Source organism: Mus caroli, chromosome 1, assembly GCF_900094665.2.
Source record: "Mus caroli chromosome 1, CAROLI_EIJ_v1.1, whole genome shotgun sequence".
Taxonomy (NCBI): domain Eukaryota; kingdom Metazoa; phylum Chordata; class Mammalia; order Rodentia; family Muridae; genus Mus; species Mus caroli.
The window spans coordinates 147,224,265-147,238,420 of NC_034570.1; the positions used below are offsets into that span (position 1 = coordinate 147,224,265).

Consider the following 14,156-nt stretch of genomic DNA (forward strand, 5'->3'; position numbering starts at 1 on the left):
TACGGATGGTTGTGAGCCACCATGTGGTTGCTGGGATTTGAACTCGGAACCTTTGGAAGAGCTGTAGGCGCTCTTAACCACTGAGCCATCTCATCAGCCCCTCTGCAGGCGTTTTAAAGTAAACAGAAACACATGCGGGTAGGTCGATGGTGGAAGAGTTCAAGAGAAATCCACGGTAGTATGAAGAATTGAGCTCCAACCGCTTTGCCAATAAGACGGCAAAGTGCACATCAAGAAATAATTCACCGAATTAAGTTAACCTCGCACTTCACCATCTCCCCGTGAATTTTGTACCATTCCAAACTTCACTCTGGGCCCGATGCTAAGTGTGTGTGAAGGGCTCCCAATTGAATGGCAGAGAAGCCCAGGGATCAGGAGCCTCAGCTGTTTGGTGCTGATCTGCGCGGCGCACGTGGTGGCTTCTCAGCCTCTTCTGACTTGACAGGTGGAGGTGGGACAGGAAAAGCCGGGCGTCCACAGTCCTCCAAGTGGGGCAGTGTGTGGAGCCGAACGTGGGTGAAGGTCGCGGTAAAAGCACTCGAGGGCCCTCGAGAGCTTCGCTGACCCGGTGGGCCCCGGCTTCCACCCAGCGGGGCGCGGCGCGGGGCGGGGCCCCGCGGAGCTCCGCCCACCGAGTAGCGGAGGTGCCTGGGCGAGAGGGGGGCGGGAGACGCTCTGTCCCACGCTCGCCCTGTGCTCGGTGGTTTAAAGATGGCGGCGGCGGCTGGGGCGAGGAGCCGCCGGAGGGGGAGGGAGAAGGAGAGTCTGTGAGTCGCTGGGAGGCAGCGCGGCAGCGGCTCCGAGGAGTCCGCGTGCGGAGCCGCCGGCAACTCCGGCCCAGAGGGCCTGGGCTTGGTCCGGAGAGACCGGAGCGGCGCCAGGAGCTCCGGAGGCCGGAGCAGAGGAGGAATGTGAGCAAGGGTCGGCGGGGGCGCGGGAGTACGCGAGCGGCGGGATGGGGCAGCAGGTGGGCCGCGTCGGGGAGGCTCCGGGGCTCCAGCAGCCGCAGCCGCGCGGGATCCGGGGCAGCAGCGCAGCCAGGCCCTCGGGCCGCAGGCGGGACCCGGCGGGGCGTACAGCAGACGCCGGCTTCAACGTCTTCACCCAGCACGGTGAGTGTGTCCGGAGCCGGCGGAGGGCATGAGGGAGGCCGGGGAGGGGTGGGGTGGGGTCGGGGCGAGGTGCGAGGCGGACGGGCAGCCTTCGGGGGGCGAGGGCTGGAGGGGTGCCCGCGAGTGGGGGCGGAATCGGCTGCCATCTGGGCCAGTCACGGGAGGCGAGGCACACCCCTCCCCCCGCCTGGCTGGCAGCGTCTGGGGGCGGCGGCGGCGGCGGCGAGCACGAACCGGGGTCTTAGGGACCCAGGCTTGACTGTCCTGCTGTCCTGGGACAGGACGGGGCGACTGTGGAACTGTGGATGGTATCCCCAGGGAGGGAAGGATGAAGGCAGGTATGAGCTCAGGTTCAGGAGGTGGGAGGATAAACCGGTTGTTAACGACGGGAACGAGTCGTGCCCTGAGGAATTGGGAAATAGGTACTGAATCTTTAAGAGATTGTGGTGGCATATTCGGTATGTGCTTTATGAACCAGGCGGTGAGCAGTGTCGGAATGGTGAACCGTGAAACCCTTTTCCGTATCTTTTTACTTTCAACAGACTGTTTTCTCCAAACTAGAAATGAAAGGCTTTGCCAAACCACCCTGTTCTGCCTATCCGAGTAGGACACAGGATTCTGAGATGGCTGGCGGGGCTGTCGATGGGTGGGCATGGTTAGGGCTTCCTTCCATGTGGTCTGAACATGAGTTTTTCTTTGAGCCGCCTTGGTGTATACATATGTGCTCCACGTAGTCTGGGACTTACTCGGTGTCATATTCTTCAGAAGGGCTGTTTCTAAACTATTTAAAATTATATTTATTTTGTGTGTATGTGTATGTGCGCACACACCCATGTATTCAGAGGTTAGGAGACAACTTGGGGAGTCATTTCTCCCAGGTATTAAACTCTTTATCAGGCTTGGGGGCAAGTGCCTGAACTCTAATAAATACAAATTTTGAGCACATACTCCATTAATTTGTGTGTCTTTATTAATATAGACAAGGTTATAGTAATTAACAAATAATGTAATCAACGATCAGAAATAGAGTATAAGAAAGGGTGCCATGAGGAAAATTAAGTATAGAGCCTTGTAAATTAGTGACAGTGTTCACAGCTTTTCTGTGGCTTGAGTTCAAGCCCCAGAGCGAAGAAGAAGAAGAAGAAGAAGAAGAAGAAGAAGAAGAAGAAGAAGAAGAAGAAGAATGAATGAATATTTTTTTCCCTTGATGCCAAGTGGATTCTTTTGTTCTTCCATAGTGTGTTGTTGACCATTTTTAAGAGCATTGTTCTAGAGGAGGGCAGAATAGAGAAGGAGAAAAATAATCAGAAGACATCCTAAGACCTGAGAGGCTGGTGATGGAGATGTAATATCTGTAGGAAGGATGGGCTAGCAGAGGTAGCAAGCTGGTTTCACTGATAATACATACAGGAGTGAAGTGAAGGATAAACTGTCCCACTGCACATAGCTCGGGGGAAAGGGAAGGAGAAGAAGTGTAGACTAGTCACGGGAAAGGGCGTTTCAAAGGAAGTGACGATCGCACACAGAGAGAAGATCCCAGGACTTGTAGCTGCTGGGTGAGCTCTGTCCCAGTTCTGCATTTGGATTTAGGAATAGACAGATTTTGTTTCCCTTTTCCTTTTTTAATTTGTAAAAGCAAAATGTAATTTTACATGTGTGTGTGTTTTGCTGCACATACGTATACATATCTGATGCCGTAGAGACAAGGAGGAGGGAGTTAGGTCTCTTCCTGTAGCTTGATGGTTGTGAGCTGCTCTGTGGGTGCTGGTAACTGAACCCAGGTTCTCAGGAAGAACACTGGTTAACAGCATTTTTGCACATATGAATTCAGTTTGGGGCAACTATAATAGTACGCAACTTTAATATCAGCACTTGGGAGACAGAGGCAGGCGAATTTCTGAGTTCCAGGCCAGCCTGGTCTACAGAGTGAGTTCCAGGACAGCCAGGGCTACACAGAGAAACCCTGTCTTGAAAAACCAAAAACCAAACAAAAAACAAAACAAAACAAAAAACAAACAAAAAACAAACAAACAAAAAAAAGAGTTCAGGGCCAACCTGGTCTTACCTGTTTTCACCAGTATTCTAATTATAAAAAATGAGGATGTGTTAAAATTACCATGAAGGTTTTCAACCTGGGAAACTGGGATAATAACAATTTTATTGACAAAGTTAAAAGTTAAAAGCTGATGGATAGGATGTGAATATGGTAGCTCAAGACTAGTGTAAAAAGAATTAATAAATACTGGAAGAAATATAGTAAATCCTTGTTAGTTTGGGGGGCAGGTGCTCCAGGGCATTAAACTGAGGGCCTCATATAAGTTAGACAGGTGCTTTCCCATGAGCCCAGGCATCCAGCACAAGGAGGACTTGGAATTTAGTTAATATAGCCATTCAATTCAAAGTCTACCACATTCTAACAGAAGTGACCCACAAAGGATAACCTGGCCACCAGAGAGGCTGGGGTAGGAAATGTGGAGACATTTTTGCTTGTACCTAAGGAGACAAACTAAAGGACTAGGGAGGTGGCTCAGTGGTCAGGCGCTTGCCTACCCTGTCCAAAGCCATGCCTGTAGCCTCCTATACTGTTTTCAAGACAGACGCCTGCGGCTTAGACACACTCTGAATTTGAGGCCAGCCTGGTCTACATAGGAAGTACACACTTGTCATGATTGTGGAAAATAGTCTAGATCATGGAAGTAACACATATATCACTATCCTTTTCCTACTACATCCTGTAATCCCAGCCTGGGAAAGCTGAGGCAGATGGATTGCTGTGTATTTGAGGTTAGCCTGGGGGTATGTAGTGAGTAGCAGACCAAAAGGGCCCATGTAGCAAAGCTGTCTCAAAAAACTGAAAAAAGAAATCCCTGTCTTGAGTATACTGAATTATTATTACTATTGAATTATTAGCATATAAGTCCATATGTCTGGTGTGGCGCTGGAGAGGTGGCTGAGTGGTTGAGAGCTTGCTGCTCTGGCAGAGGACCTGAGTTTGGTTCCTGAAACCCATTCATTCTGGGTGGCTCATGACTGCTTGTAACTCTAATTCCAGGGGATTTGCTGCCTTCTGGCTTCCTCCAGCATCCTCTAATGCACACACTAAATAAAAACAAATCTTAAAAGTGTGATAGGGCCTTGACTTTATGTGTAGATTTATATATATATATATATATATATATATATATATTTTTTTTTTTTTTTTTTTTTTTTTTTTTTTTTTTTTTTTTTTTTTNGAGACAGGGTTTCTCTGTGTAGCCCTGGCTGTCCTGGAACTCACTTTGTAGACCAGGCTGGCCTCGAACTCAGAAATCCACCTGCCTCTGCCTCCGGAGTGCTGGGATTAAAGGCGTGCGCCACCATGCCCGGCATGTGTAGATTTATATTTTAAATTTTATTATTATTGTGTGTGTGTGTGTGCATGTATACACACACACACATACACACACACACACACATACATATATTTTGTAGGTGGGCAGTGTGTGTGTGCACTTGTGTTTGAGTGCAGGTGTGTATGGAGAGCAGGGAACAGTTTTTGGGACTTCTCTCTCTTGTCCTGGGCCCTGGATTGAACGCATGTCATCAGGGTTGCACAGCGATTGCTTTTGCTTGTTGAACTGTCTTACTGGCTCTACATACAGATTTTAATGTAAGTTACATGTTTTATGTATTTTAGAAAGTTTATCAAGAGTTCATGATTTTTTTTTTCTTTAGCCAAGAATGGCAATTTTTCATCGTTAATGTGAGTAAGCAGTTAGAATAATTTGCTTTGCCAGAAATGTTTTTAGAAATGTAATTAGAAAGAATGCAGTAGGCCATTTCTTGGTGCGGAGGAATGAGGTGCTGTGTGACTTGCTAGTTTCTAGTTGATGGTTTGTTAGTGAGCTGATGTTTGTGCTGGTGGTCTAGAGTTGGGTGTATACCTGTCTTTTTGTTGTTTGTTGAGACAGTATTGCAGTGTATCCTTGGCTGGCCTTGAGCTTCTGGCAGTCTTAGAGGTGTGTACTGTGCCTGGCTGCGTTGTCTGCCATTAGTATCTAGCTTACCTTTCAACAGTTAATAGATTTCAAGTATTGTTGCTTCTTATCTACTTTCTGAAAATTATATTAAAAATTAACCACAAATTATGAAGTTGTAAATAATAACATTTTTTCCTTAAACTCACTATTTTGAATAATTGGAATTTTTCTCTTCTGTGTCTGTAGTGCATTTTTAAGTCTTTACAGAATAAGTTGTGGATACCCCAAAATGAAGTGATATTCCAGAAAGATAATGTGATCTGATATAGCAACCGCTTATGATTCTTTGTTCATTGAAACAGTTTCTGTGTAGCTCAGGCTTGTATTGTTTATTTTAGAATGATTCTCCTGTAGCCCAGGGTGGTCTGAAACTTGAAAACTGAAGAGAGCCTTGAATTCCCAATTTCCCTACCTCCATTTCCCAAAAGCTGAGATTACGGATGTGCACCACCACATGGGACTTGTAGGTTGGTCTTGAACTCTGTAGTATACCTCCACCTCTAAATTGTAATCATGTCTGGTAGTGGTCACTAATTGTTATTAGAATTAAACTTTTGTTGTTGTTTTTAGATAAGTCCTCACTCTGTATCACTAGCAGACAGGCAACTCACTATGTAGGCCAGAAAAAAGAATCTCTTATCTCTGTCTCTGTATCTACATATCTATTAGGCTGGGCACAGTAGTATGTACCTTTAATTCAGCACTCAGGTGGCTGAGGCAGGAGGATTGAAAGCTATGAATGTAAAAGAGTGTAAAATACTCACCATTCAGACCCTTTATTAGGAATAGACCATACTGGGTAAATGGTTCAGAACTACTGAACAGAAGAGACAGCTGAGAGCTCACATCTCCAGTGAACTCTACATCTACAGTGTTCCTTTAAATCACACACATATTCTTCCTTTTATATATTTCTGTAATAGTATCAGTTTAAAAGATTTAAAAATGACAACATAGCTGATAAGTAGCAAATGTACTTGATACAGTTTTGTAGGTGAGGGCTAGGGAGATAACTAGGATAGTTGAACCTTAGGGGCTCATTGGCTGAAACAGTGAAGACCCTGTCTCAGAAAATAAGGTGGGAAAAGATTGAGAAAGACATCCTCATGTCAATCTCTGGTCTCCATAAGAGCCCATGTGGTAAACTCACACTCCTATGCATAGATGCAGTGTATGCACACATGCGGACACACACATCAAAAAAGAAGACCAGAACAAATAAGAAAACCGTAGTTAGCTATTTTTTCCTTGATAACAGAATATCCAGTTATGGCAGGTCGTTTTGTCTTAACATAAATGTAAATATGTGAAGGAGGGGTATCATCTTATGACATTAGGATATACAATTGAAATACTCCAATGATCTTGTATTAGAATTCCTAATAGATGCCTAAGGTATTCTGTCTAGTTTATTAGTATATTATGTAACTTATAAGAACCTTTTTATTTCTAGGTAATCTATCAGGCCTGTGCTGTAAGAACTTTTAGCTGTGGAGCTATCTTGCCAGCCCAGAGCATTTCCTCTCTTTCTATATTAGTATAGCCTAGACTTACTAATTGTACATGCTAATGACTCTTTTTTTTTTTTTAAAGGAATGGGATAAATACATTTTTTAAAAAGATTTATTTATTTATTATATGTAAGTATGCTGTAGCTGTCTTCAGACAGTCCAGAAGAGGGCGCCAGATCTCGTTACGGATGGTTGTGAGCTACCATGTGGTTGCTGGGATTTGAACTCTGGACCTTCGGAAGAGCAGTAGGGTGCTCTTACCCACTGAGCCATCTCACCAGCCCCTGCTAATGACTCTTAAGAGAATTTTTAGGTATAATTTAGACAGAACTGCTTTTCAAAGCTGTTGATGCTCAGGTAATTGTTAGTGAACATCTTCATTTCAGAAGTTATTCTGCCCTGGCCTGGTCTCCATCTGAGAAGACCCTTTTGTCCCTCCCTGTCTCTGAGTGCTGGAGTTAGAGGAAGGTACCATCATGCCCAGCGAAAAGATTTATTTTATCATTTTTAGTTATGTGTAAGTGTCCTGCGTAGGTATGTGAACATTAGTGCAGGTGTCTATAGAGGTCAGACACTTTGGACCCCTTGGAGTTGAGCTGCAGGTGCTACGGGCCCTGGTGGAAGCCACAGTCAGGTGTTCTTTAGGGGCAGCCAGCATGTGTTCCTGACCACCTACCCAGCCGTCTCTCTAGACACAGTCACCAATCTTTACAGTTTTTTATTTTTAAATGTTAAAAACTTGTGTGTGTGAAAGTAAGATATTTTGTGCAACAATTCTTTTTTAGCAACCACTGCCTTTTGGGGTTACATGCATACTCTGAGAATACCATACAAATTAGAACTCTTTCAATATTGCTTTCAGTCAAACATAAAAGCACCGATGAATACACACTTAATTTAATAGTATCCCAGATTTAGTCTGGATTTTTTAAAGAAACAATAACTACATTGGACTCTCACTTATTTTGTTTTTGTAAGTGGGCTGAGTGGTGATTCTTTGGAGTCTCCAGTGAGCTCTGCCTGCCAAGGGTTGGGTTTTGATCAGCATAACACAGAGCTCAGCAGGCTCAGGCCATTTGTATTCTCGGGCGCTGTCCTAGGAGAGGGCTGGCTCAGAAGTCTTTCAGTTGATGTGGTCAAGGACAAAGGTATTATACTGAAGAGTGTATACACATGTTTTCATAATCTATACCTTCTTTATGTTAACCATAACAAAGTGAAAAAATACTACTGAGCTAAAACCCAAGATTGCTACTTAGTATTTTGTGGTTCCAGGTAATTGCTAAGAAAATTTTCTGTGAAAATTAACAACTATTGTTTATATCCTCCAGGTGTTCTTTATCTGTAAAAAGGCTGAGCCTGAGGCTTTTTGTTATAGTAGCTCATGATTGATTTAAAGATTGCATTTACTGTACAATGACACCTAAATGCAGAAAACAAATGGACCGTGGAGGAGAGCTTATGTAGTAGTAAATAGTTGGGTGTGGTGGCAACATCTTTAACCCTAATACAAGGGAGGCAGAGACCAGCTTGGTCTACACAGGGAGTCCCAGGACAGCTACAGCTATAGAGACCCTGTCTCCAAGAAAAAAAAAGTTTAAGGTTTATTTGAAACTTTTCTTTTTTCTTTTCTTTTTTTTTTTTTGGAGACAGGTTTCTCTGTGTGGCCCTGGCTGGCCTGGAACTCACTCTGTAGACCAGGCTGGCCTCAAACTCAGAAATCCGCCTGCCTCTGCCTCCCAAGTGCTGGGATTAAAGGCGTACATCACCACTGCCTGGCTATTTGAAACTTTTAAAACAAGATTTAATTAGTTTTATGTATATGGGTATGTTGCTGCATGTGTATCTAACACATGTGTGCAGTGCCCACAGTGGCCAGAAGAGGGCACTGGTATAACAGACAGGTGTGAGCCACCATTTGGGTGCTGGGTGTTGAACTGAGTCTTCTGAAAGGTACTCAACCACTGAACATCTCTCCAGCCCGGATCTATGGGCACAAAACAGACAATCACTTTTTTTTTTTCCTTTAAATTAATGTTTTAGCATATAAATAAATGGTTTTCACCCTGACATTTTCATATGTATGTATGTATGTATTTATATATCTTCGTTGTACAGAGAGTTGAATGAAAAAAAGAAATAAAAAAGAGAGGACATGATTGCTCCTAGGTATGGTGGAGGAGAGTTTATTATAGGTATGTAGGAGAGCATAGCAAGAGTCAGAGATGAGAGTCCAGAGTGGACATTACTCTGGGCTGGGCCATATGCAGAAAGGGGGACCAGGTGCAGCAGCCCAGAAATCAAAGGTACAAAAAGGGCTGGTAATCAAAATATCTGTATTATGTAGGAAAGAGCCTCTGGGTGGAGGATAGTAGCCTAGCTTCTGGGATGGAAAGAAACCCTGTAATGGGTAGGGACTGAGGGATGCTGGGAGAACCTGGAGGCCAGGCTAGCTTTGATATGTTAAACAGGCACCTAAGCCCTTTGTCTGGGATTATATGATATCTGACACATTATACTACATAATTTATAGTCAGTGGAGGTGCTTCGAAACAAACTTGAGTGGTTTTTGTATTGCTGGTGGTTTAAAAAATGTATTTTAAATCTGCCTTTATTTTCTTACTATGCTCCTCCCACCTCAGTTGGCCTATTTTTAGCTTAACTGTATTTTACCATATATGTTTCAGACAATCCTACTTTGTAGCCCTAGCTGGCCTGGAACTCATTATGTAGTTTAGGGTGGCCTTGAACTCTAGCCAACCCTCCTACCTTGGGTTCCAGAGTGAGCAACCATGCTTGACTTTTTAAGTCTTCAAGTGAAACTTTACAAAAGTCTATCTTTATCATCTGTTTCATTAAAATTTTTATTATGTTCTATAATTAGCCTTGTTATTTAGAAAAGTTTTAATGCTTTTAAAAGTTCTTTGACCTAATTACTTCAAGGCTTTTTTTTTTTTTTTCATTATTAACTGTGTTCAAAATTAAGTGTCATCTTAGTGATGGACTGTGGTTGTCAAGGTGTTTTCAGCTCTGAGCAAGTTGGTTGTTTCCTTCTCAAGTCTCACTAGGTCACCCACTTAGTTTAGTGTAGTTTGGTTTTGTTTGGGTTTTTTGGCTGCTTTGTTTTTGTTTGCTTGTTTTGTTTTTGTTTCATTTTGTTTCTTGAGACAAGGTCTCACTGAGTAGCCCGGGCTAGTGGTGAACTCTGAACAATCCTCCTGCCTCTGTCCTGGGATTATAGGCATGAGCCAACATCCCCTGCTTATTCCTTGTTCCTTTTGGCAGTATGTAGAATTTATTTGGTTCTGGAAATGCCTTGTGCATGCTAGGCAAGTGTACTACCACTGAGTTATATTTTTGTCCAGCTTTTCATTTTTAGTCTTTAAAATTCTTTAAGTGGTAAAGGTTTGACATGGGTGGGGTGGGAAGAGTTTGTCTTAAGGATCAACACACACCAGAGTTGGACTTTGTTGTTATTCAAGTTTAAGACGTTTTGATTATATCTCTGCTTTCCACAATACTTGCCTTTTCTCTCATGACTTTATATTATAAATTTATTCACATTGATGTCTTCACAATTTTTTTTTTTTTGGTTTTTCGAGACAGGGTTTCTCTGTGTAGCCTTGGCTGTCCTGGTACTCACTTTGTAGACCAGGCTGGCCTCGAACTCAGAAATCCGCCTGCCTCTGCCTCCCGAGTGCTGGGATTAAAGGTGTGCGCCACCACGCCCGGCTACACAATTTTTTTAATTAATAAATTTTCTCACATTTTTGCTGATTTGCTTGCACTCATCTCTTCCATACTCTGAGAATTGCAGCTTCTAGCTACTTTCGCGGTTGCTGTGGGTGGTGGGTGTTGGCAGGACTCTAGGTATAAGAAGCAGAGATCAGCTTAAGCAGTCCATAGAAAGCTCACTGGCCAGGTAAAGAACTCAAAAGACAGGAATGCAGCAAGGCCTGTCCAGAACCAGGAAGTGGAGGGCTGCTAAAAGCTCAGCTAGTGTTTATTTTTTTGTTTCCTGTTTTGGCTTCTGTTTGCTCATTTTATTTTCCTTTCTAATTCAGTTCATATTACACTTACTATTTTTTAACCTTCTTCTCTGATGAATAGGACAGTCCATATAATGTTAATTTCTTGGTCTCAGCTTTTAAGTTTCCAGGACTGTCACTGTGATGACAATAGCTGTTAAGAGTCTTTCAACTTCCATAATATTTCGAGCTACAGGATAGATTGTAATGGAGGCTGAACTGGTATATAGGCTGTATAGCCTCCTTTTCTCTACCAAATAATTGTCGGTAGCACTCTGCTTCCAATTGTAGCATCCGAAATGTGTCTAGGTATTGCTGGATATCTAACCAAAAATGTCTTTGGCTGCTGTCAGCCTAGCACTGTGAGCAAGCATGTCAGGAGGCTCTGCAAGTTGGGGAGGTCTTTGCCATCTTTTGTAGCAACTTCAAATTGTTTCTCCAAACTTTTTTTTCTCATATATCTGTAGTAACTGTGCTCGCCCCGCCCCTTTTCTCTGTGTAGTCCCAGCTGTCCTGGAGCTCCCCTCTGTAAACCAAACTCTGTCCCCCTTTGTCCTCAAACTCACAGATTGGCCTGCTTTTGCCTCCTGAGTTCTGGGATTGAAGGCATGTGCTACCATGCCCTATTAAAGTTTGGGAGACCAGTAGTCAGCCAACATTTATTATTTTTATGCTAATTTGGTTTTTTTTTCAATTTTTTATTAGATATTTTCTTCATTTACAATTCAAATGCTATCCCAAAAGTTCCTTATACCCTCCCCAGATGCAAATTTGTTTATTTTGGGGTTAGCATATGCACCCCGATGCATGTGTGGAGGTCAGAGGACAACTGCTCTTTCATCCCAGGCATTGACCAGGTTGTGAGACTTGGGCAGCAAGCGCCTTTACCTGCTGAGCGGTCTTCCCAGCCCGAAGATGCTGTCTTAAACTCTGTGACTAGTTATAGAGCTTGTCGTCTGGGTCATTGTTTTAAATCTCTGCATTGCCCCACATTTCCCTCTGCTTTGTTTTTTCTTTTTCCTAAGAGCAAGTATGAAGGTTATTGGTTGTTATTTTAAAAAACAAATTGTGATTTGGTTCTTAGAAGTGTAAAGGATTAGAACTGGAAGAAACCTGAAGAATTGTGATTTTGAGCCGGACGGTGGTGGCGCATGCCTTTAATCCCAGCACTCGGGAGGCAGAGGCAGGCAGATTTCTGAGTTCGAGGCCAGCCTGGTCTACAAAGTGAGTTCCAGGACAGCCAGGACTACAGAGAAACCCTGTCTTGAAAAAACAAAACAAAACAAAAACCAAAAAAACAACAAAAAAAGATTTGTGATTTTGATAAAGTTGATTTACAGACTGGCAGACTGATGCCTGAGAGCTGACAGCCTGTTACTAGATGGGGAGGAGGGGAGGGAGGACGGAAGTCACTCTTCTTACTCTATCATTGTAAGAGACACTCTGGGAGGTGTACATCCTCTGGTTTTACACACAAGGATGTTTCACTTAGAGATTGTTTCCGGCCATTGGCTTGACTCCCCACCCCACATCCCCTCTTTAGACAGACTTTCCTGTAGCCCAGGCCAACCTAGAACTCAGTGTATCACTGAGAGTGGCTCACCAGTGTGCAAGCACACGTGGCTATGGGGACTTAGTATAGGAGCGGCTTCTTGCAGCTGCAGGTGCTCTGTCAGCTGAGCTGCACCCCCAGCCCCAAGCAGCCTGACTTTACATTGTTTGTATACTTTAGTTCTCTGCCATCCTAGGAGATAGTTCACATTTTACTCCTTGTTCCAAAGCCTTTATCATAATACAGAAGGGGGCGTGTGGCATATCATTTATTAAAGGTGAATGGATTAGTTTATTTGATACTAGTTTGTAGAAATGGTGTTACATGATTTTAATCTCATGTTTTTAGACTTAAAATAACTATTAATAAAACAAGCATATATAATTATTATCAGGAGATAGCATTTCTTTTAAACAATTTGGGATAAAAATAGGTGGTAGAGACCTGTAACCCCCTCAGCTCTGGAGGTTTAAACGGCAGAAGAAGCCAAAGTTTAAGATGTGTCTGGGCTACAGAATGAGTTTGCAAGCAGCATGGGCACTGAGACCTGATGGTAGAGCTCCTTAGCAGATGTGAAGCCCCACATTCAGTCCCCAGTGAAGGAAGGGGTGGTGGCAAGAGACATGCTTAACAAAGTGGCTTTTCTAACTTTAAACAGATTATTTTATTTTATTTTATTTTAAAGTTCTTTTCATTGTTGTTTGGTTTTGCATGCATTTGTCTAGTTTTTGGTGTGTGTGTGCGTGCATGCATATGTGTATTTTCTAGACAAGTGTTCTAACATTGGGCCAAAACTCCACTCACTATTTCTTGAGACAAAGTCTGAAAAGTTGATTAGACTTGCTGGACAGCAAGTCCTAGGAGCCCTTCTGTTTCTGCCTTCCTAGTGCTTCATTACAGTGTGTGTTGCCTGGTCTGACATTTTATATGGGTGCCGGAGTCAGAACTCGGGTCTTCATGCTTGCTTGGCAAGCACTTCATTGACTAAGTGATCTTCCTAGACCTCACTGTACACCCCAAACTGGCCTCGAACTCCTAATCCATCTCCTGTGCCTCTTGAGTGTTGGGATTAGAAAACTGCACCAAAACTACGTCCAGTTTATACTTATGTTCTTGAGGCTTTTGGGGTTTCTTGGTGGATCCTTGCAATTACAGCATAAAGCTGTAAATTATTTGTGTTTTAGACAAGGTCTCACTGTGTAGTTCTGGCTGGTCTGGAGCTTGCTAGTCTCCATTAGGCTAGTCTCGAACTCACAGAGACATACCTTCACCACCTCCCAAGTGCCAGTCTTAAAGGTGTGCACCACCACATCTGGCTGTACCATTTGTAAGGCATGCTGTTAATAGCACAGACTTTGTGTTAGACTGGGTGAGTTTAAAATTCTCAATTAAATTAATGATTTGGTAGCTTGACTTAGGTATAAACAAACTTAGAACCTTAAGATACTTAGGAAGATATAGGGAAGTTATTTTTCTCTGTGTGTCTATTTTTTCCCTCATCACTATTCCCTCAATAGTGTTGGGAGTACCTCCCTGACAGAGTTGTTGTCAGAAATTAACTGCTATGTGTAAAATTCCCGGAGTGGGTGGTACATGTTAGCTACTCAGAAGGCAATAGTTGTTAGTACTTAAAACTTTTGACAAATTCAAATTACAGTTATTTTATTTGTGGGTGTGTAGCACTGGGATTGAATCTAGGGCCTTTCATGTACCAGGCAAGTGTTCTACCCGAGTTACATATAGTTCTGCTTTTCCTGTTTGTTTTCTCTTTGTTTGGTTTGGGTTTTGTTTGTTTGTTTGTTTGTTTTTGGTTGAAGCACTTCAGATCCCATAATCAGCCCCCAAACGCTGACACCATTGCATACACTAGTAAGATTTTGCTGAAAGGACCCAGATATAGCTGTCTCTTGTGAGGCTATGCCAGGGCCTAGCAA

At 43.2% G+C, this 14,156-nt stretch overlaps 1 protein-coding gene across 7 annotated transcripts in view; it reads left to right on the plus strand.

Moving 5' to 3' along the window:
- The first annotated feature begins 695 nt into the window (after nt 1-695).
- Nucleotides 696-14,156, plus strand: part of Abl2 (ABL proto-oncogene 2, non-receptor tyrosine kinase) — a 91,926-nt gene continuing 78,465 nt past the window's right edge. For 2 of the 7 annotated variants that reach the window (XM_021159565.2, XM_029480761.1), the window contains exon 1: nt 696-1,112. In XM_021159565.2, the coding sequence (XP_021015224.1) occupies nt 956-1,112 (157 nt within the window). In that variant the 5' untranslated portion in view covers nt 696-955. The remainder of the gene's footprint in view (nt 1,113-14,156) is intronic. The other 5 variants (XM_029480753.1, XM_029480754.1, XM_029480760.1 and 2 more) reach the window with 4 other exon arrangements.